Raw genomic sequence first — 22,134 nt, 5'->3', positions numbered from 1 at the left:
ATGCGCCTGCCACCACGCACGGCTAATTTTTTTTTTTTTTTTTTTTTGTATATTTTTGTAGTAGAGACAGGGTTTCACCGTGTTAGCCAGGATAGTCTCGATCTCCTGACCTCGTGATCCGCCCGCCTCGGCCTCTCAAAGTGCTGGGATTACAGGCGTGAGCCACCGCGCCCAGCCAATAGCAGAGTCCTTTCTATTTAAGCTGGGTAGTGGTTACTCTCGCCTACATCTGCCAGATACAGTTACTATTATTTATTTAGTCAACAAATACTCATTTACCTTGAGGGCACTGGGGAGCCATGGCAAGCTCTGAGGAGGGGAGGTCAGCAGGTAGGGTTTGGGTGGGAGTGGCAAAGACTGGGACACGAGTTCAGGGAGGAAGTTGGGTCAGGAGGGACAGTGGAGGGGGTCTTGAGCTAGAGTGGGCAGTGGAGGGGCAGAGGTCGGATTGACAGTCGGGGCTCTGGGGGGTGGGATGAAGATACGTGATGAGGGTTGTAAAGCTCCCCAAGGCCAATTGTTTCTTTAAGACTCAAAGCAGAGGGAGCTCACGGCACAAGGTCCTGCTGGAGCGTTTGATTGGCTCAGCCCAGGTCACTGGCCTGGACCATTGCTGCAAGGGATTCTGGGAAATTGAGTTTCTGGCATCTTTGGCTTCTCCAAAGGAGGAGGGCTTACAGTGGGGAATCCCCGAACATAGAAAAGGCTTCTGGCACTGTGTGGCTAAAAAGAATGTGCAATGGGCCCGGCAGGGTGCCTTACGCCTGTAATCCCAGCACTTTGGGAGGCCGAGGCGGGTGGATCACCTGAGGTAGGAGTTTGAGACTAGCCTGGCCAACATGGCGAAACCCCTTCTCTACTAAAAATATAAAAGTTAGCAGAGCGTGGTGGCCCATGCCTGTAGTCCCAGCTACTCGGGAGGCTGAGGCAGGAGAATTGCTTGAACCTGGGAGGCAGAGGTTGCAGTGAGCTGACATCGCACCATTGCACTCCTGCCTGGGTGATAGAGCAAGACTCCGTCTCAAAAAAAAAAAAAAAAAACAATCAAACCCTCCCACAAGGTGTGGCTGGGCCGTGCCACCCAAAATGTGTGTGGCATGGATCCAGCCTCTTCCCTGCTTATGACCCTCAGTGCCTCCTGTCAATCTCACAGTGGGATGATGATGATGATTTTTTCCATTTAATATTTTAAAAAATTATTCTAAAAATTTTTTGTAGGTATTTAGTAGGTGTGTATATTTATGGGGTATATGAAACGTTTTGTTCTTTTTTTTTTTTTTTTTTTTTTGAGATGGAGTTTCACTCTTTTTGCCCAGGCTAGAGTGCAATGGTGCGATTTCGGCCCGCAGCAACCTCTGCCTCCCGAGTTCAAGTGATTCTCCTGCCTCAGCCTACCGAGTAGCTGGGATTACAGGCATGTGCCACCACCCCGGCTAATTTTGTATTTTTAGTAGAGACGGGGTTTCTCCACGTTGATCAGGCTGGTTTTGAACTCCCGACCTCAGTTGATCTGCCCACCTCGGCCTCCCAAAGTGCTGGGATTACAGGCGTGAGCCACTGCACCCGGCCATGAAATGTTTTGATACAGGCATGCAACTTGTAATAATCACATCGTGGAGAATGGGGTATCCATCTTCTCAAGCATTTATCCTTTACATTACAAACAATCCAATTATACTCCTTTAGTTATTTTAATTAATTTTTGTGTGTGTGAGACAGGGTCTCACTCTCTTGCCCAGGATGAAGTGCAGCAGTGGCTCGATCACAGCTCACTGCAGCCTCGACTGCCTGGGTTCAAGCAATCCTCCTGCCTCAGCCTCCTGAGTAGCTGGGACCACAGGTGCACTCCACTACGTCCAGATAATTTTTGTAGTTTTTTTTATTTTTTGTGGAGACGGGGTGGGTTTAGCTATGTTGCCGAGGCTGGTCTCTAACTCCTGGGCTCAAGGAATCCTTCTTCCTTGGCCTCCCAAAGTGCTGGGATTACAGGTGTGAGCCACTGCACCTGGCCTATTACCCTTCTCAGGCTCTGGAGTCCATCCTTCTGCTCTGTCTCCCTGAGTTAAATTGTTTTTTTTTGTTTTTTTTTTTTTTTTAGACACAGTCTCGCTCTGTCACCAAGGCTGGAGTGCAGCAGTGCAATCACAGCTCACTGCAGCCTCACCTCCCCAGGCTCAAGTGATCCTCCCATCTCGGCCTCCTGAGTAGCTGAGACTATAGGTGTGTCCCACCATGTCCGACTAATTTTTGTATTTTTAGTAGAGACAGGATTTCACCGTGTTGGCCAGGGTGGTCTCGAACTCTTGAGCTCAAGCAATCCTCCTGCCTCAGCCTCCTTGTTTTGATTTTTAGATCCCACAAATAACTTGTGATGCTTGTCTTTCTATACCTGGTTCATTTAATATTTTCTTTTTCTTTTCTTTTCTTTTTTTTTTTTTTTTGAGACTGAGTCTTGCTCTGTCACTCAGGCTGGAGGGCAATGGTGCCATCTCAGCTCACTGCAACCTCCACCTCCTAGGTTCAAGCAATTCTTATGCCTCAGCCTCCTGACTAGCTGGGATTACAGGCGTGTGTCACCATGCCAGGCTAATTTTTGTACTTTTAGTAGAGATGGAGTTTCACCATGTTGGCCAGGCTGGTCTTGAACTCCTGGCCTCAAGTGATCCACCCGCCTCCGCCTCTGCCTCCCAAAGTGCTGGGATTACGGGCCTGAGCCACTGTGCCCGGCCCATCTAACATTTTCACTGTCAATCACAATGGGATTAAAACTCCTCCCACAGCCCCTAGGGCACCATGGGTCTGCTCCTGTCTCCCCTCCAACCTCATCTTCTTCCTCCCACTCTCTCCTTGGCCCCATCTGCTCCAGCCCCCTGGCCTCCTTCCTGTCTGTCCTCAGATGTGCCCAGCCATTCTCACCTCAGCGCCTTTGCACCTGCTGTTCCCCCCAGAGCCGCACATGGCTGGCTCCCTGTTCTCCTTCAGGTCTCTGCTCAGATGTCATCTTCCCAAAGAGGCCTGCCTCGACCTCCCCTGCTGCTGTGCCGTCCCCTCATCTGTGACCCTCTTGCACTATCACCTCCAGGACGGCGGGGGTTTTGTGTTTCGTTGTAGCCTCAGGAAGTGCCTGATAGATCCCTGTTTCGAGACCAGTTCCATTTGGTTTTCTGGGCCTCAGTTTCCGTAACCGTGAAGGAGACCCTCGGCAATCTGAGCTTGCTGGGAAAGGGCTGGGCCCCATGTAAATATTTCTAAAGCACCCCTCTCCCCTCCCCCCTCAGATCAGGAGTCTGAGGGAGAGGCACAGAGGCTCCCTTTCTCTAAGCCAGTCCTCACCTGCCTAAGAAGATGTGAAGGAGACCCAGGAGACCCTGGGATAGGGAGGAACCCAGAGGGAAGGGACATTCTTTTCTTCATCGCAATCCTGGGAGCTCCCTGGAGGAGGAGACCCGATCAGCCTGCAATCCTGGCGCGTCCCAGGAGGAGAAAGCGGCTTCCTCTATACTGTACTCTCCTCCACAGAACCCCCTTCTCAGCCCTGGAAGTCCTTGCTCACAGCCGAGGCGCCGAGAGCGCTTGCTCTGCCCAGATCTGCACGAGTCTGGCGCCCGCGCTCTGAACGGCGTCGCTGCCCAGCCCCCTTCCCCGGGAGGTGGGAGCGGCCACCCAGGGCCCCGTGGCTGCCCTTGTAAGGAGGCGAGGCCCGAGGACACCCGAGACGCCCGGTTATAATTAACCAGGACACGTGGCGAACCCCCCTCCAACACCTGCCCCCGAACCCCCCCATACCCAGCGCCTCGGGTCTCGGCCTTTGCGGCAGAGGAGACAGCAAAGCGCTGTCTAAAAATAACTCCTTTCCGGCGACCGAGACCCTCCCTGTCCCCCGCACAGCAGAAATCTCCCAGTGGCACCGAGGGGGCGAGGGTTAAGTGGGGGGGAGGGTGACCACCGCCTCCCACCCTTGTCCTGAGTTTGAATCTCTCCAACTCAGCCAGCCTCAGTTTCCCCTCCACTCAGTCCCTAGGAGGAAGGGGCGCCCAAGCGCGGGTTTCTGGGGTTGACTGCCCTCCATTGCAATTGGTCCTTCTCCCGGCCTCTGCTTCCTCCAGCTCACAGGGTATCTGCTCCTCCTGGAGCCACACCTTGGTTCCCCGAGGTGCCGCTGGGACTCGGGTAGGGATGAGAGCCCAGGGAGCACAGGGGGAGCCGAGGGCCACAGGAAGGGCTGGTGGCTGAAGGAGACTCAGGGGCCAGGGGACAGTGGCTTCTACGTGCTTGGGACGTTCCCAGCCACCGTCCCATGTTCCCGGCGGGGGGCCAGCTGTCCCCACCGCCAGCCCAACTCAGCACTTGGTCAGGGTATCAGCTTGGTCGGGGGGGCGTGAGCCCAGCCCCTGGGGCGGCTCAGCCCATACAAGGCCATGGGGCTGGGCGCAAAGCATGCCTGGGTTCATGGTGGGCATGGTGCCCGAGCAGGGAGGTGAGAGGCTCAGCTGCCCTCCAGAACTCCTCCCTGGGGACAGCCCCTCCCAGCCAATAGCACAGCCTAGGCCCCCCTATATAAGGCCACGGCTGCGGGCCCTTCCTTTGGGTCAGTGTCACCTCCAGGATACAGACAGCCCCCCTTCAGCCCAGCCCAGCCAGGTACTACACGGGGCGGGATCTGGGTGGGGACCAGAGTAGGGGATTTCTGTGGGTGCTAGAGGCTTGGCTTGGGAAAGGGCCTGTGTGGCACCCCTTGCCCCACCAACATCCTCCTATACAAAGGCAGGTCGGTGCGTGGGAAGGTTGACCCTTGTGTGTCTGGGAGGCCCCTCCATCTGTGAGGCTGCCTGAACCCCCCACTGGGACCTGTGATTTCTGCGGCACAAGTCTTGGGTTATGGGGAGGGATCCGAGATGAAAGGGGTCCTGACAGCTGCCAACTGTCACCCCCTGCAAGGGGCTGTTGAGCCAGGCCTGTGTTCATTACAGTTTGTCGCCAACACTGGCGCCACAAGCCGTGGGAGGTGTGTCTGTCGCCTAGCAGAGTCTGCAAGAGCAGGTGTCGCAGGCTTTCTTTGCATTTGCTACTGTGTGGGTCCCTGTGACCTTGTATCTGACTTAGTAGTGGACACATGAGTGTCCTGGGCATGTCCTTGAGTTTGGAAGTGTGACTGTGTGACTCAGTTTACAGTGTGATCTGGGGAGTCTGCGGTGGTGGGGGTGTGTGGCTCTGGGGCTTTCTGCTTATGTCTCTTGTTGGGGGGGGGTCACCCACCTTGCCTCAGTGCCCTCTCCTGGGGTGTCCCTGGCAGGGATTAGGGGGGCATCCTCTGAAGGGAGGGGGTCTGGGCTGCCATCCCAGGATGTCCTTGAGCCCAGAGGCCTGGACCCGTGTCCTCCCAGCCACCCTGGCCCACCTGTCTTGGGCCTGCTGACTTGGTGCAAGCCGAGCCCCGGAATGTGGGGGTGGGGCGGGGCAGCAGCTTGGGGTGGGATGGCAGGCAGTTGCCAGATTCTAAAAATAACCACCCTGGACAGCAGCACCCAAGGTCTTTAGCGGGTCCCTGTTCCTCTTCCCTGGCTTCAGCTCACCGTGGTCCCAATCTCCCTCCCACAATCCCACCTGCTTCCCATCCCCGTCTCCCACCGCTGCTGGAGGCCCCTTCTCCTTTCTGGGTCCCTTCTTCTTTCTGGGTCCAGTGAATAAAATAATAATAACAATAGGACCTGGCGCAGTGGCTCACACGCATAATCCCAGCACCTTGGGAGGCCGATGCTGGAGAATCACTTGAGGCCAGGAGTCCCAGACCAGCCTGGGCAACATAGTGAGACCCCATCTCTGCAAAAAAGTAGTAATAACAAATAACAATAATAGCAGCCACCAGGGTTCCAGGCTCCAACTCCATGCCAGGGCCTGTGCTCAGCCAACCTCATGGCCAAGCTCAGAGGATCCTGGCAATCCTATGGGGCAGGCTCAGTTCACAGGAGACAGAGGTCCAGAGAGGCCTAGTGACTGGCCTGGGGTCACACAGCAGGGAAATGGCATAGGTGGGATTTGAACCTGCCTCTGACGACCCAGAGGCTGAGCTTTTCTTCCCTTCTGAGCCCTGTGGGAGAACTCTCAGCAGGCAGAGGTGGGGGCAGCCACCCAGCCCTCCCCCGACCCAGCCCTTTGTCTTTGGATTGATAATCCAAGAACCTGCTCACATACTCCCAGCAGCACCCTCACCTCCACCTTCTCACCAGCTCCTCGCACGAACCTTTAAAATAACAACAACAGGCCAGGTGCTGTGACTCATGCCTGTAATCTCAGCACTTTGGGAGGCAGAGGTGGGCGGATCACTTGAGGTCAGGAGTTCAAGACCAGCCTGGCCAATATGGCGAAACCCCATCTCTACTAAAAATACCAAAAAAAAAAAAAAAAAAAAAATAGCCAGGTGTGGCACACGCCTGTAGTTGCAGCTACTCAGGAGGCTGAAGCAGGATAATTGCTTGAACCTGGGAAGTGGAGGGTGCAGTGAACTGAGATTACGCCACTGCACTCTAGCCTGGGCGACAGAGCGAGACTCTGTCTCAAACATAATAATAATAATAATAATAATAATAATAGCAGCTAAGTGAAATAATGCTTATTGTGTACCAGGCACTGTTCCGAGAGCTACAGCTGTATTCACACATTTAATCCTTTCAACACTCCCATGCGGCAAGTGCTGTTAGGATCCTCATTTTCTAGATGAGTAAATTGAGGCACAGAGAGGTTAAGCAACTTGCCCCCGGCCACACAGCTGGTTGTAGGTAGCAGAGCTGGGAATCAAACCCTGGGCCGATTCCAGAACCTACACTCTTACCCACACATAATATTTTTCCAGCCTTCGGGTGGGGCCCGTTTTCCACCTGGGGAAATTGAGTTTCCAGCAAGAATGACTAGTCCAGGCTCACCCAACTGGGATATGGCAGAGCCAGGCCCTTGATCTAAGACTCCGGATGCCTTCCTGCTGAGACACAGGGGCTCAGAGAGAGGATTTCTCTTGCTCCAAGTCACACAGCCTGCCTGACCCCAACGCCTTGCCCAGTTCTCTTGCTGCTGTCTGCAAGACGCGAGCTAGGCGGGGCACAGTGGCTCACGCCTGTAATCCCAGCACTTTGGGAGGCCAAGGCGGGTGGATCACTTGAGGCCAGGAGTTCGAGACCAGCCTGCCCAACCAGTAGAGATGGTGAAACCCCATCTCTACTAAAAATACAAAAAAATTAGCCGGGCATGGTGGTGTGCGCCTGTAATCCCAGCTACTCAGGAGGCCGAGACAGGAGAATCGCTTGAACCTGGGAGGTGGAGGCTGCAGTGAGCCGAGGTCTCGCCACTGCACTCCAACCTGGGTAACAGAGTGAGACTCCATCTCAAAAAAAAGAAGAAAAAGCCGGGTGCAGTGGCTCACGCCTGTAATCCCAGCACTTTGGGAGGCCGAGGCGGGCGGACCACAAGGTCAGGAGATCAAGACCAGCCTGGCTAACATGGTGAAACCCCGTCTCTACTAAAAATACAAAAAATGACCCGGCGTGGTGGCGGGCGCCTGTAGTCCCAGCTACTTGGGAGGCTGAGGTGGGAGAATGGTGTGAACCCAGGAGGTGGAGCTTGCAGTTAGCCGAGATCGTGCCACTGCACTCCAGCCTGGGTGACAGAGCGAGACTCCGTCTCAAAAAAAAAAAAAAAAGAAGAAGAAGAAAAAAGATGCCAGCTAATCTTCAATCTTCCCCTCCTGCCCTGCCCATCAGGTCTCCTACACCGCCACCATGCCATTCGGTAACACCCACAACAAGTTCAAGCTGAATTACAAACCTGAGGAGGAGTACCCCGACCTCAGCAAACATAACAACCACATGGCCAAGGTACTGACCCTTGAACTCTACAAGAAACTGCGGGACAAGGAGACTCCATCTGGCTTCACTGTAGACGATGTCATCCAGACAGGAGTGGACAACCCAGGTGAGCCTCCCCAGTGGAGCACTGAAGGGGCTACATGGGGGCTCTGGAGGCTGCCGGCCATGCCCCAATCCCACCTCCCTTGAAGGGGGGGCCTCAGTTTTCTCATCTGTAAAATGGGGCTGTTGTGGGAATCAATGCATTAATATACGTAAAGGCTTGGGACAGTGCGAGGTACCCAGCAAACCACGCAATAAACATGCACGAGAATAATGTGAGATCCCCAAGGAGGTCGGTTCACCTCCTGAACCTCAGTCTCCTCATCTGAAAAATGGGCGCCCATGTTGTGAAAACACAAGTCAATGGCTGTGCAGTGCTTAGAGTGGTGCCTGGCACCAAGTGAGTGCTCAAGCTCTGACAGGGGGGCCAGGTGCAGTGGCTCATGCCTGTAATCCCAGCACTTTGGGAGGCCCAGGTGGGAGGATCACTTGAGGCCAGGAGTTTGAGACCAGCCTGAGCAACATAGCAAGACCCTGTCTCTACAAAAAATACAGAAAAATTAGCCAAGTGTGGTGATGAGGGCTTGTGGTCCAAGCTACTCAAGAGGCTGCGGTGGGAGGATCGCTTGAGCCTGGGAGGTGCAGGTTGCAGTAAGCCGAGATCGCGCCACTGTACTCCAGCCACAGAGTGAGACCCTGTCTCAAAAAAAAAAAAGAATCTGACAGGGGATGTTATTAATGTTATGGTTGTTTCTCAAAGGACATTGCAAGGCAAAGAGAGCTGGGAGTGGAGGGGAGGCTCTAGTGCCCCTCACGTCCAGCTCACTGTGTGATGCCGGGGAGAGGCCCCTCTCTCCTGGCCCCTGTTTTTCCACTGGGAAATAAGAGGGTCTTTCAAGTCTCTTACCCTCCTGACCCTCTGTGGTACGGTGGTAGCCTGAGATCCTAACATTTCAGGCTAAGATGTCATGACTTTGGGTGCTAATGTTTCCGAGGTGCTGATGCTTTTAGCACCATGTACCCTCTGAAGCTCCCCCTTCTCCTTTGACCCTGCCCCCAGCATTCTTTCTTCTCTCCCACCTTGACCCCTCCCAGCCACCTTGACCTCTCCCAGCCTTCCTCCCAGTTCCCACCAGTCCTCAGTCTTCTCTCTTTCTTTTTTTTTTTTTTCCCTTTGGAGACAGAGTCTTGCTCTGTCACCCAGGCTGGAGTGCAGTGGTGTGATCTTGGCTCACTGCAACCTCCACTCCCTTGGTTCAAGCAATTCTCATGCCTCAGCCTCCTGAGTAGCTGGGATTACAGGTGTGTGCCCCACACCCAGCTAATTTTTGTATTTTTAGCAGAGATGGGGTTTCACCCTGTTGGCCAGGCTGGTCTCAAACTCCTGACCTCAAGAGATTCACCCGCCTCACCCTCCCAAAGCGCTGGGATTGCAGGCGTGAGCCACTGCGCCCAACCCTTATTATTCTCAATTCCCACCCAGAGGTATTGAACGTACCCGCCCCCATCCCGACACACACATGTCCACAGCGTCTCCACTGAGCCCATGAGCCCAGGCCCTGTTTGCTGGGGACAAGCAGCTCTGACCTCACCCCCACCCCTCCAGGTCACCCCTTCATCATGACCGTGGGCTGCGTGGCTGGTGATGAGGAGTCCTATGAAGTTTTCAAGGAACTCTTTGACCCCATCATCTCGGATCGCCACGGGGGCTACAAACCCACTGACAAGCACAAGACTGACCTCAACCATGAAAACCTCAAGGTCGGTGTCTGCGCAGGAGGGGAGGGCCGAGGGGTGAGGAGGAGAGAGATCACAGAAGAAATGGGGGAAGACAGAGAAATACAGAGACAGAGAGAGACACAGAGGTGTGGAGAAGCAGAGAGATGGAAAGAGAGAGGGACACTGGGAGGCTGAGGCGAGCGTATCACTTGAGGTCAGGGGTTCAAGACCAGCCTGGCCAACATGGCAAAACTCTGTCTTTAAAAAAAAAAAAAAAAAGGGCTGGGCATGGCGGTGGCTCACGCCTGTAATCCCAGCACTTTGGGAGGCCAAGGCGGGCAGATCACCTTAGACTGAGAGTTTGAGACCAGCCTGACCAACATGGAGAAATCCCGTCTCTACTAAAAATACAGAATTAGCTGGGTGTGGTGGCGCATGCCTGTAATCCCAGCTACGTGGGAGGCTGAGGCAGGAGAATCGCTTGAACCTGGGAGGCAGAGGTTGTGGTGAGCAGAGATCGTGCCATTGCACTCCAGCCTGGGCAACAAGGGCGAAACTCGTCTCAAAAAAAAAAAAATAATAAAATAATAAAATAAATTAGCTGGGCATGGTGGCGCGTGCCTGTAATCCCAGCTACTCAGGAGGTGGAGGCAGGAAAATCTCTTGAACCCAGGAGACAGAGGCTGCAGTGAGCTAAGATCGTGCCACTGCACTCCAGCCTGGGTGACAGAGCAAGATTCTATCTCAGAAAAAAAAAAAAGGAGAGAGGGACAGAGAGACACAGAGACAGCCAAGGAGACACAGACAGCCAAGGAGACAGAGAGACAAAGGAGAGGGAGAGGGAGAAGAAAGGCACAAAAGCATGTAGAAAACGAAGAGGCATAGCCAGGCACAGTGGCTCACGCTTGTAATCCCAACACTTTGGGAGGCTGAGGTGGGCGGATCATAAGGTCAGGAGTTCTAGACCAGCCTGACCAACACGGTGAAACCCAGTCTCTACTAAAAATACAAAAATTAGCTAGGCATGCTAGTGTTCACCTATAATCCTAGCTACTCAGCCTGGGCGACAGAGCAAGACTCTGCCTAAAAAAAAAAAAGGCGGGGGGGAGAGGCAGAGACACAGAGGGAGACAGAAGGGAGCATCGGAGAAGGCAGGAGAGACACGGAGAGAGAGACACACTTAGTTGCAGTCAGACACAGACAAGGAGAGTGGGAGAAAGGGAGACAGAAAGAGAAACAGAAATGGGCAGAAAGGCTGGGTGCAGTGGCTATACCTGTAATCTCAGCACTTATGGAGGCTGAGGTGTGAGGATCACTTGAGGCCAGGAGAGTTCACGACCAGCTTGGGCAACATAGCAAGAACCCGTCTCTGCCAAAAAAAAAAAAAGAAAAAAAAAAAGCCTAAAAATTTAGCTAGGCATGGTGGCTCATGCTTGTAATCCCACCGCGTTGGGAGGCTGAGGCAGGAGGACTGCTTGAGCCCAGGAGTTTGAGACCAGCCTGGGCAACATAGTGACACCCTGTCTCTATTTTTTTTTTTTTTTTTTTTGAGACAGAATCTCACTCTGTCACCCAGGTTGGAGTGCAGTGGCTTGATCTCAGCTCACTGAAACCCCTGATCCCCAGGTTCAAGTGATTCTCGTGCCTCAGCCTCCTGAGTAGCTGGGATTACAGGCGCGCACCACCACGGCCAGCTAATTTTTGTATTTTTAGTAGAAATGGGGTTTCACCATGTTGGCCAAGCTGGTTTCGAACTCCTGACCTCAGGTGATTGGCTCACCTCGGCTTCCCAAAGTGTTGGGATTACAGGTGTGAGCCACCGCACCCAGCCCCTGTCTCTATTTATAAAAAATTTATTTTAAGTTAGCCGAACATGGTGGCACATACCTGTTAGTCCCAGCTACTTGGGAGGCTGAGGCAGGGGAATTGCTTGAGCCCAGGAGTTTGAGGTTGCAGTGAGCTATGATGGCACCACTGCACTCCAGCCTGGGCGACAGAGAGAGACCCTGTCTCGAAAAAAAAAAAAAAAAGGGAAAAGAAATATACGAAGATGGGGAGAGAGAGGTATAAAGAAAAACAGAGATAGGAGAGGGGAGAGAGACAGAGAAGGGAGAGACAGAGCCCAGGTATGGGTGGCGGGGAGAGGCCCCGCACACCCAATCAGTGAGGGCGCAGAGGGCAAAGGAAGCAACAGGGAGACTGAGGGGAGCATCTGGGGGAGACCTGGGCTTGCTGGAGAGGGCGGAGGATCTGCCTGATCCTGATCTCCCACCCGCTCTCCAGGGTGGAGACGACCTGGACCCCAACTACGTGCTCAGCAGCCGCGTCCGCACTGGCCGCAGCATCAAGGGCTACACGTTGCCCCCACACTGCTCCCGTGGCGAGCGCCGGGCGGTGGAGAAGCTCTCTGTGGAAGGTGAGCGCCCCTACCCCGTCCACTGCTGGGGTCACCCAGCCCCGGCTCTGTTCCTCCATGGGCAGGTCCTCGGGTCTCTTTGGGCCCCTGCTTTCCAAAGTAGGGGAAGAGCTTGGTAAATCGTGGGGGCTTGGGGAATGGTGCTGGCTGTCAGCATTACCTGCTGTGTTGGAGATTCAGGGATGCTGTTCAGACTCAACGGCCCCTGAGAAGACCTACGCAGACACCTGGCTGCCCCCAGCGTCCTGCCATCCGTTCATCCAGTACACATTTCCAGGGGTTCTTGCCCTGTGTGGGGAGATAGGGGTCCCTCACTGTTCTCACAGAGTGTTGAGCTGGTGGGGAGACAAGAGGAAATACAGAAACCCACAGATGAACAAGATAATTCAAAAATGCCATGAAGCCAAGACATGGGTGTGGTGGAGAATGACTGAGGGGAGCCGTCTCAGAAAGGAGGAGTTGAGGCCGGGCACAGTGGCTCCCACAGCAGTGTGGGAGGCCTAGGAGGGAGGGTCGCTTGAGCCCAGGAGTTCAAGACCAGACTGGGCAATATAGCAAGACCCCGTCTCTACAAAAAATACAAAAATGAGCCAGGAGTCATCCCAGCTACTCAGGAGACTGAGGTGGGAGGATCACTTGAGCCCGGGAGGTTGAGGCTGCAGTGAATCGTGATTGTGCCACTGTACTCCAGCCAGGCTGACAGAGTGAGAACCTGCCTCAAAAACAAATAAAAAGAGGCCAGGCACAGTGGCTCACACCTGTAATCCCAGCACTTTGGGAGGCCGAGGCAGGTAGATCACCTGAGGTCAGGAGTTCGAGACCAGCCTGGCCAACATGGTGAAACCCCATCTCTACTAAAAATACAAAATTTAGCCAGGTATGGTAGCAGGTGCCTATAATCCCAGCTACTTGGGAGGCTGAGGCAGGAGAATCACCTGAACCCAGGAGGCAGAGGTTGCAGTGAGCTGAGGTCATGCCACTGCACTCCAGCCTGGGCGACAGAGTGAAACTCCGTCTCAAAAAAAAAAAAAAAAAAAAGAAAAGAAAAAAAGAAAGAACTTACTTCAAGACAAGAAGTCAATAATAAATGTTGTAAAATAATAGGAAGTGCTGGTTTTGAGTACTTATTACCTTTGTTTTAAATATAATGTATTTAGGCTGGGCACAGGGTGGCTCACGCCTATAATTCCAGCACTTCGGGAGTCTCAGGTGCAAGGATTGCTTGAGTCCAGGAGTTTGAGACCAGACTGGGCAACATGATGAAACCTCATCTCCAAAAAATACAAAAATGAGCCAGGTGTGGTGGTGTGCACCTGTGGTCCCAGCTACTTGGGAGGCTGAGGTGGGAGGATTGCTTGAGCCTGGAAGGTCAAGGCTGCAGTGAGCTGAGATCACACCACTGTACTCTAGCTTGGGTGACAGAAGGAGACTTGTCTCAAAAATAAATAAATAAAAATAAAAAATTTTAAAAATGATTTATTTAAATATAAAGTTTGCATATTTAATCTTAACTATGTATAATATGGTATGTGATATGCAGCATAGTATATAGTATATTACAGGCATACCTCAGAGATATTGCGGGTTTGGCTCCAGACCACCGCAATGAAGCAATGAGCACAATAAAGTGAGCCATGCAAATTGGTTTCACAGTGCATATAAAAGTTACATTTGGCCAGGCGAGGTGGCTCACACCTGTAATCCCAGCATTTTGGGAAGCTGAGGCAGGTGGATCATTTGAGGTCAGGAGTTTGAGACCAGCCTGGCCAACATGGTAAAACCCCATCTCTACTAAAAATACAAAAATCAGCTGGGTCTGGTGGCACACACCTGTAATCCCAGCTACTTGGGAGACTGAGGCAGGAGAATTGCTTGAACCTGGGAAGCAGAGGTTGCAGTGAGCTGAGATCACGCCACTGCACTCCAGCCTGGGGGACAGAGTGCGACTCCATCTCAAAAAAAAAAGTTATGTTTATCCTATACTGTAGTCTGTTAAGTGCACAATAGCATTATGTCTAGAAAAAAAAAGTACATACCTTAATTTTAAAATCCTGCTAAAAATGTTGTGATCATTTGAGGACTCAGCAAGGTGGAATATTTTTGTTGTGTAGGGCCTTGCCTTGATGTTGATGGGCTGCTGACTGATCAGGGCGGTTGTCGTTCAAGGTTGAGATGGCTGCGGCAATTCCTTCCTTCCTTCCTTTCCTTTCTTTTCTTCCTCCCTTCCTTCCCTTCCTTCCCTCCCTCCCTTCCCTTCCCTTCCCTTTTCTTCTCTGTCCTTCCTTCCTTCCTTCTTTCCTCCCTCCCTTCCTTCCTTCCTTCTTTCCTCCCTCCCTTCCTTCCTTCCTTCTCTTTCTCTCTTTTCAAGACAGGGTCTTGTTCTGTTGCCCAGCTGGAATGCAGTGGTGCAATCATGACTTACCATAACCTCCAACTCCTGGGCTTAAGTGATCCTCCCATGTTGGTCTCCCAAAGTGCTGGCATTACAGGTGTGAGCCACAGTGCCTGGCCAGCAGTAATAGTTTGAAAAGAATCTCTTTTTTGAGATGGAGCCACACTCTTGTCGCCCAGGCTGGAGTGCAGTGGTGCAATCTTGGCTTACTGTCACCTCCACCTCCTGGTTCAAGCAATTCTCGTGTCTCAGCCACCCAAGTAGCTGAGATCACCGGCATGCGCCACCACGCCTGGCTAATTTTTGTATTTTTAGTAGAGTCGGGGTTTCGCCATCTTGACCAGGCTGGTCTCAAACTCCTGATCTCAGGTGATCTGCCTGCCTCAGCCTCCCAAACCACTAGGATTACAGGCGTGAGCCACCACACCTGGCCTATGAAGCTTTTGATTTAAAGTGAAAAATGTTGACTCTTCCTTTCACTTGAACACCTCGAGGCCATTGTAGGGTTATTAACTGAATTGGCCTGATTTCAAAATCATGTGTCTCAGGGAATACGGAGGCTCAAGGAGATGGGGAGAGATGAGGGAATGGCTGGTCAGTGGGGCAGTCGGAGCACACACATTTATCCATTAAGTTCACCCTTTTATATGGGCAAGGTCGGTGGCACCCCCCAAAACTAAAACAGTAACATCAGAGATCACTGATCACATATCGCCATGACAGATATAGTAATAATGAGAAAGTCTGCAGTACTGTGAGAATTACCCACATGTGACACAGAGACACGAAGTGGCACATGCTGTAGGAAAAACGGCTCCAATAGACCTGCTGGACAAAGGGTTGCCACAAACCTCCAATTTGTAAAAAACACAGTATCTGCAAAATGCAATAAAACGAGGTATGTCTGTATATTATATGAATATGTATAAGATATATAAATATTATAGATTTATTATACATATGCACAAACACAAATTCATTATACACATATTTTATATATGAATATACAAATAAACACACAATTTTTTTTTTCTTTTAAGACAGAATCTCACTCTGTCACCCAGGCTGGAGTGCAGTGGCAAAATCTCAGCTCACTGCAACCTCCACCTCTTGGGTTCAAGTGATTCTCGTGCCTCAGCCTCCTGAGTAGCTGGGATTACAGGCGTGTGCCACCATGGCCGACTAATTTTTGTATTTTTAGTGGAGACGGGGTTTCACCATGTTGGCCAGGCTGATCTCAAAATCCTGACCTCAAGTGATCTGCCTGCCTTGGCCTCCGAAAGTGCTGGGATTATAGGCATGAGCCACTGCGCCCGGCCTACAATTTTTTTTTTTTTTTTTAAAGATGGGGGCCTTGGGCTGGGCGCCCAAGTGGAGAAACCCCATCTCTACTAAAAATACAAAATTAGCCAGGCATGGTGGCGCATGCCTGTAATCCCAGGTACTTGAGAGGCTGAGGCAAGAGATTCGCTTGAACCCGGGAGACGGAGGTGGCAGTGAGCCAAGATCGCGCCATTGCGCTCCAGCCTGGGCAACAAGAGCAAAACTCCGTCTCATAAAAAAAAAAAAGATGGGGGTCTTGCTATGTTACCCAGGCTGGACTCGAACTCCTGGGCTTAAGTGATCCTCCTGCCTCAGCCTCCCCAGTATCTGGACTACAGGCTCGTGCCAGTGCACCTGGCTACCATTCTACTTTATAATAACTTTTACTAATGGCCTCTCAAAGTCCTGAGACTTCAGCCATCTGTCTTGCCAGCCATTAGGAGCAGGCACCAGCACACTGTGGCCTGTAGGTGGATTGGATGTGAGGGTCCCTCGGGGGAAGGGGTGGGTCTGTTTTCTAGATTGAGCACATGGGGTGGCCATTCCTGGGGGCCTGGACAGATGGCAGGAACAGATTTTGGGGAGCCGTCACAAGTGTGGGTTTAGACACAGGGTTCAGGTGCCTTTAGGACATCCAGGGGGCCAAGGCCCAGGCCCGTTAGGAGCAGCAGCAGGGGGAACCCTGGGCCTCCACGCCCTGGTTGAAGTGGGACAGGCTGCTGACCACTCCCTCGTGTGTCCCCATAGCTCTCAACAGCCTGACGGGCGAGTTCAAAGGGAAGTACTACCCTCTGAAGAGCATGACGGAGAAGGAGCAGCAGCAGCTCATTGATGACCACTTCCTGTTCGACAAGCCCGTGTCCCCGCTGCTGCTGGCCTCAGGCATGGCCCGCGACTGGCCCGACGCCCGTGGCATCTGGTGAGGCCCCTCCCCGCCCCCTGGCTTCCTCTTCCCCTAGCCTCCTCCAGTCCTGCAACGGCCCTCCTCACTCCTCCACCAAAACCAAGGCCATATACATAATTATGATCTTCTAAATGCCACGGAAAATGATCTTGCCCTCTGCCCCTGCCCAGCCTGTGGTCTGTGTGTCAGATTTTGGGAAATCTGGACCGGAGAAGTGGTAGTTAAAAACTTAGACTTGGCCGGGCACGGTGGCTCACGCCTGTAATCCCTGCACTTTGCGAGGCCAAGGCGGGCGGATCACTTGAGGTCAGGAGTTTGAGACCAGCCTGGCCAACACGGTGTCTACTAAAAATGACAAAAATTTAGCTAGGCGTAGTGGCAGGCGCCTGTAGTCCCAGCTACTTGGGAAGATGATGCAGGAGAATCGCTTGAACCCAGGTGGCGGAGGTTGCAGTGAGCCGAGATCGTGCCACTGCACTCCAGCCTGGGCGACAGAGCCAGACTGTCTCAAAAAAAAAACAAAAAAGAAATAACTTAGACTTGGCCAGGCACAGTGGCTCACACCTGTAATCCCAGCACTTTGGGAGGCTGCAGCAGGAGGGTCGCTTGTGCCCAGGAGTTCTAGACCAGCCTGGGCAACACAGGGAGACCACGTCGCTACAAAAATTAAAAAAAAAAGCCAGGCGCGGTGGCTCACGCCTGTAATCCCAGCACTTTGGGAGGCCAAGGTGGGCGGATCACGAGGTCAGGAGATTGACACCATCCTGGCTAACACGGTGAAACCCCGTCTCTACTAAAACTACAAAAAAGAATAATAATAATAATAATTAGCCCGGCGTCGTGGCAGACGCCTGTAGTCCCAGCTACTTGGGAGGCTGAGGCAGGAGAATGGCCTGAACCCAAGAGGCGGAGCTTGCAGTGAGCTGAGATCGTGCCACTGCACTCCAGCCTGGGCGACAGGAGACTCCGTCTCAAAAAAAAAAAAGCCAGGCGTGATGGCGTATACCTGTGGTCCCAGCTACTCGAGAGGCTGAGGATCAGTTGGGCCCAGAGGATTGAGGTTACTGTGAATCATGACCGAGGTACTGCACTCCAGCTACCCGTCTCGAAAATAAGAACTCAGACTTGAACCATACTCCCTAGGTTCAAATCCCAGCTCTACCATTTACTAGCTTTACTAGCTTTGTGACCTTGGGCAACTTATTTTATTTTTCTCTACCCCAGTTTCCTAGCTATAGGATAGGGATCACAATAATTTGTAGTTTCTGGTGTTCTTGTGAGGATTAAATGAGTTAATTTATGTAAAGTATTAAAAGCAGTGCCTGGGCCGGGCGCGGTGGCTCACGCCTGTAATCCCAGCACTCTGGGAGGCCAAGGCGGGCGGATCACGAGGTCAGGAGATCGAGACCATCCTGGCTAACATGGTGAAACCCCGTCTCTACTAAAAATACAAAAAATTAGCCGGGCTTGGTGGTAGGCGCCTGTAGTCCCACTTACGCGTGAGGCTGAGGCAGGAGAATGGCGTGAACCCGGGAGGCAGAGCTTGCAGTGAGCCGAGATCGCATCACTGCACTCCAGCCTGGGCGACAGAGAGAGACTCCGTCTCAAAAAAAAAAAAAAAAAAAAAAAAAGCAGTGCCTGGTATACACTAAGTGTTCAGTACATCTTGGTTATTCGTCTTATCTTTATTATAAACTATTATTGCTAGGCTTATTTTGACTCTTTGAATCCCTGATTCAGATAGTCAAAGATTTAGAGAACCTAGGTTTCAATCAATGAAGGGAGCCTGGGTGCTAAGTTATACAGATGGGATGATTCTAAGATTTCAAGATTTTAAATATTTTTAGGTTTTAAGATTCCACTCATTTATTTATTTTGAGATGGACTCTCACTCTGAGGCCCAGGCTGGAGTGCAGTGGGTCGATCTCGACTCATTGAAACCTCCATCTCCCGGGTTCAAACGATCCTCTCACCCTCCGCCTCCTTAGTAGCTAGGACTACAGGCATGTGCCACTGTGCCCAGCTAGTTTTCGTATTTTTGGTAGAGACAAGGTTCTGCCATGTTGCTCAGGCTGGTCTCGAACTCTTCACCTTAAGTGATCCGCCCACCTCAGCCTCCCAAAGTGCTAGGATTACAAGCGTCAGCCACCATGCCTGCCCTCAGGTTTTTTTTTTTTTTTTTTTTTTTGAGACAGGGTCTTGCTCTGTTGCCCAGGCTGGAGCGCAGTGGTGGGATCATAGTTCGCTGCAGCCTGGACCTTCCAAGGTCAAGTGATCCTTCCGCCTCAGCCTCCCCAGTGGCTTGGACTACAGGCATGTGTCCCACCATGCCTGCTAATTTTTTAAATTTTGTAGATATGTGGGTCTTGCCATGTTGCCCAGGGTGGTCTTGAACTCCTGGGCTCAAGCAATCCTCCGGCCTCGGCCTCCCAAAGTGCTGGGATTACAGGTGTGAGCCACCACACCCGGCCATTTCCAGATCTTAATATTTTATGTTCTTTTTTTTTTTTTTTTGAGATGGAGTCTTGCTCTGTTGCCCAGGCTGGAGTGCAGTGGCGCGATCTCAACTCACTGCAAGCTCCACCTCCCGGGTTCTCGCCATTCTCTTGCCTCAGCCTCCTGAGTAGCTGGGACTACAGACGCCCGCCACCATGCCCAGCTATTTTTTTTTTTGTATTTTTTAGTAGAGACAGGGTTTCGACGTGTTAGCCAGGATGGTGTCGATCTCCTGACCTTGTGATCCGCCCGCCTCGGCCTCCCAAAGTGCTGGGATTACAGGCGTGAGCCACCGCACGCAGCCTTAATATTTTATGTTCTAAGATCCTGCTTCTGAGATGCTAGGATTGGGAGCTAACACACTACGATGGGAAGATTTTCTGGTCCTGAGACCAGATGTAGGATTTCCAAGTGTTATCAATTCTGATCCCAAGCTTCTGTTTGTCAAACATCCTGAGATCCCAAGGATCTATAATAATACTGTTCAAAGACTTAAGTCCCTAAAAGTCCTTGATCCCAGGATTCAACGTTTTGCAGATCCTGTGACATTAGAGTCTACAGGTTTAAGCTTCTGCGTTTTGAGGAGGCAGATGCCACCCACCTCCCACCCCTCAGGCCCTCTTCCCCCATCGGTGGGCAGATGTTTTGGGGGAGGGCTGGGAATGGGGTTCCCACGGGGCTGACACCTTGGCCTCTTGCTGCGGCACCTTACTCTAGGCACAATGACAACAAGAGCTTCCTGGTGTGGGTGAACGAGGAGGATCACCTCCGGGTCATCTCCATGGAGAAGGGGGGCAACATGAAGGAGGTTTTCCGCCGCTTCTGCGTAGGGCTGCAGAAGGTGGGTGTCTGCCCTTAGCTGCTGACTTCTGACTCCACCTTGAACGCCCCACCTGCTTTCCGAGGCCCCGCCCCTTCCCCTATACTAAGCCCTGCCCCACCCATTTTCCAGTTCCCTGCCCCCCGGACCTGGTTCCACCCCATGCCAAACCCCGCCCCTCAAAACCAGCCCCACCCGCTTTTCAGGGCCCCGCCCCTGGACCCAGCTCCACCCTATGCCCAAGCCCCGCCCTTAAGGATCCGCCTTCAGGCCGGGAGCGGTGGCTCACGCCTGTAATCCCAGCACTTTGGGAGGCTGAGGAGGGTCAGGAGTTCAAGACCAGCCTGGCCAACATGGTGAAACCCCGTCTCTACACTAAAAAAAAAAAAAAAAAAAAAAAAAAAAATTAGCCAGGCGTAGTGGCGCGTGCCTGTAGTCCCAGCTACTCGGCAGGCTGAGGCAGGAGAATCGCTTGAACCTGGGAGGCAGAGGTTGCAGTGAGACAAGATCACGCCATTGCACTCCAGCCTGGGTGACACAGTGAGACTCTGGAAAAAAAAAAAAAAAAAAAAACCCGCCTTCAAAGCGTTCTTAGTCCCCGCCCCTCAAAATCCTGCCTTGGTCACCATTGTCTAGCCAGCACCCTCGGAATCTCCTACCTCCCTGTTCCCCTCAGAATCCCACCTCCACCACGTTCCCACGCCCTGTCCCTCCGGACCCTGTCCATGTTGCGGGTGCATTTGGGGGTGCCTGCCGGCGCTGACCCCTGGTCCTCTCTCTGAACCTCAGATTGAGGAGATCTTTAAGAAAGCTGGCCACCCCTTCATGTGGAACCAGCACCTGGGCTACGTGCTCACCTGCCCATCCAACCTGGGCACTGGGCTGCGTGGAGGCGTGCATGTGAAGCTGGCGCACCTGAGCAAGCACCCCAAGTTCGAGGAGATCCTCACCCGCCTGCGTCTGCAGAAGAGGGGTACAGGTACGGCTCCCACATCCTTTGCTCCACGACGGAGGGGGAGGGCCCTTTGCAGTGATGGAAGGAGAGGTGCGACATCCCTGCGAGTTCTGAGGATCCGGCAAGGGCTGACCCTCTGTGAGCTTGCATTTCTTCCTCTGTAAAATGGGTGTCAATATGCCTATGTGATAGGAGTCAATGTGGGATTTTCATGATCATATAATATGCATTGCGCATGCCCTTGGACCTCCCTCGGGGCCTGTTTCCCCATTTATAAAGCGAGGAGTGGTCAGGATTCGACCCTAGGCCGCCTGGCTCCAGAACCCACTCTCTTACCCACTATACTATGTTTGATAACTGAGTGGCGTGGTACCCCATCTGAAGCCAGAGACTCGTGAGCTCACGAATGAACAGGCATTACCTGTGTGCAGGTAACCTGTTACACAGTAGGCACTCACTACATGCGGCTGTTGCATTTGGCACGGGGGCCACGTCCCAGCCCCTCTGCACCTTCGCTGCCTCTTCACGCCCCTGTCCCTTGCTCCCACAGGTGGCGTGGACACAGCTGCCGTGGGCTCAGTATTTGACGTGTCCAACGCTGATCGGCTGGGCTCGTCCGAAGTAGAACAGGTGCAGCTGGTGGTGGATGGTGTGAAGCTCATGGTGGAAATGGAGAAGAAGTTGGAGAAAGGCCAGTCCATCGACGACATGATCCCCGCCCAGAAGTAGGCGCATGCCCACCCGCCACCGACTGCCAGAACCCAGCCAGTGGGAGGGCCTGGCCCACCAGAGTCCTGCTCCCTCACTCCTTGCCCCACCCCCTGTCCCAGAGTCCCACCTGGGGGCTCTCTCCACCCTTCTCAGAGTTCCAGTTTCAACCAGAGTTCCAACCAATGGGCTCCATCCTCTGGATTCTGGCCAATGAAATATCTCCCTGGCAGGGTCCTCTTCTTTTCCTAGAGCTCCACCCCAACCAGGAGCTCTAGTTAATGGAGAGCTCCCAGCACACTCGGAGCTTGTGCTTTGTCTCCACGCAAAGCGATAAATAAAAGCAATGGTGGCCTTAGCTTTGTGCGATAGTTATTGAGGGAGGACGTGCAATTGGCCACTGTGTGGTCTCAGAGTGGTTTGTCCTGTCTAGGCATGTACTAAACATGTCTTATCCCGGGTCTAAAATGAGGCAAAGTTAGGTCACAGAATCTAGTCCAAAA

General features: G+C 52.6%; 1 protein-coding gene across 1 annotated transcript; it reads left to right on the top strand.

Annotated features, from left to right (window-relative positions):
• The first annotated feature begins 4,026 nt into the window (after positions 1-4,026).
• CKM (creatine kinase, M-type) lies at positions 4,027-21,989 on the top strand. The gene is made up of 8 exons (XM_055369727.2): positions 4,027-4,641; positions 7,752-7,962; positions 9,505-9,659; positions 11,901-12,033; positions 16,496-16,667; positions 19,866-19,989; positions 20,758-20,947; positions 21,474-21,989. The coding sequence occupies exons 1-8, from the start codon at positions 4,438-4,440 to the stop codon at positions 21,650-21,652; spliced, it is 1,368 nt and encodes a 455-aa protein (XP_055225702.1). The 5' UTR covers positions 4,027-4,437; the 3' UTR covers positions 21,653-21,989.
• Positions 21,990-22,134: the final 145 nt, after the last annotated feature.

The sequence above is a fragment of the Gorilla gorilla genome, chromosome 20 (assembly GCF_029281585.2).
Source record: "Gorilla gorilla gorilla isolate KB3781 chromosome 20, NHGRI_mGorGor1-v2.1_pri, whole genome shotgun sequence".
In the NCBI taxonomy this organism is placed as follows: Eukaryota; Metazoa; Chordata; class Mammalia; order Primates; family Hominidae; genus Gorilla; species Gorilla gorilla.
The sequence above is the reverse complement of the archived record's forward strand: the minus strand, read 5'-3'. Positions and strand labels throughout refer to the sequence as shown.

Excerpts from the sequence above, each read along its gene's own strand:
- CKM (XM_055369727.2), top strand. The coding sequence starts at position 4,438 with ATGCCTGGGTTCATGGTGGGCATGGTGCCCGAGCAGGGAGGTGAGAGG. Across the intron at positions 16,668-19,865 it reads CCCGACGCCCGTGGCATCTG|GCACAATGACAACAAGAGCT; the intron begins GTGAGGCCCCTC and ends ACCTTACTCTAG. Across the intron at positions 20,948-21,473 it reads TCTGCAGAAGAGGGGTACAG|GTGGCGTGGACACAGCTGCC; the intron begins GTACGGCTCCCA and ends TTGCTCCCACAG.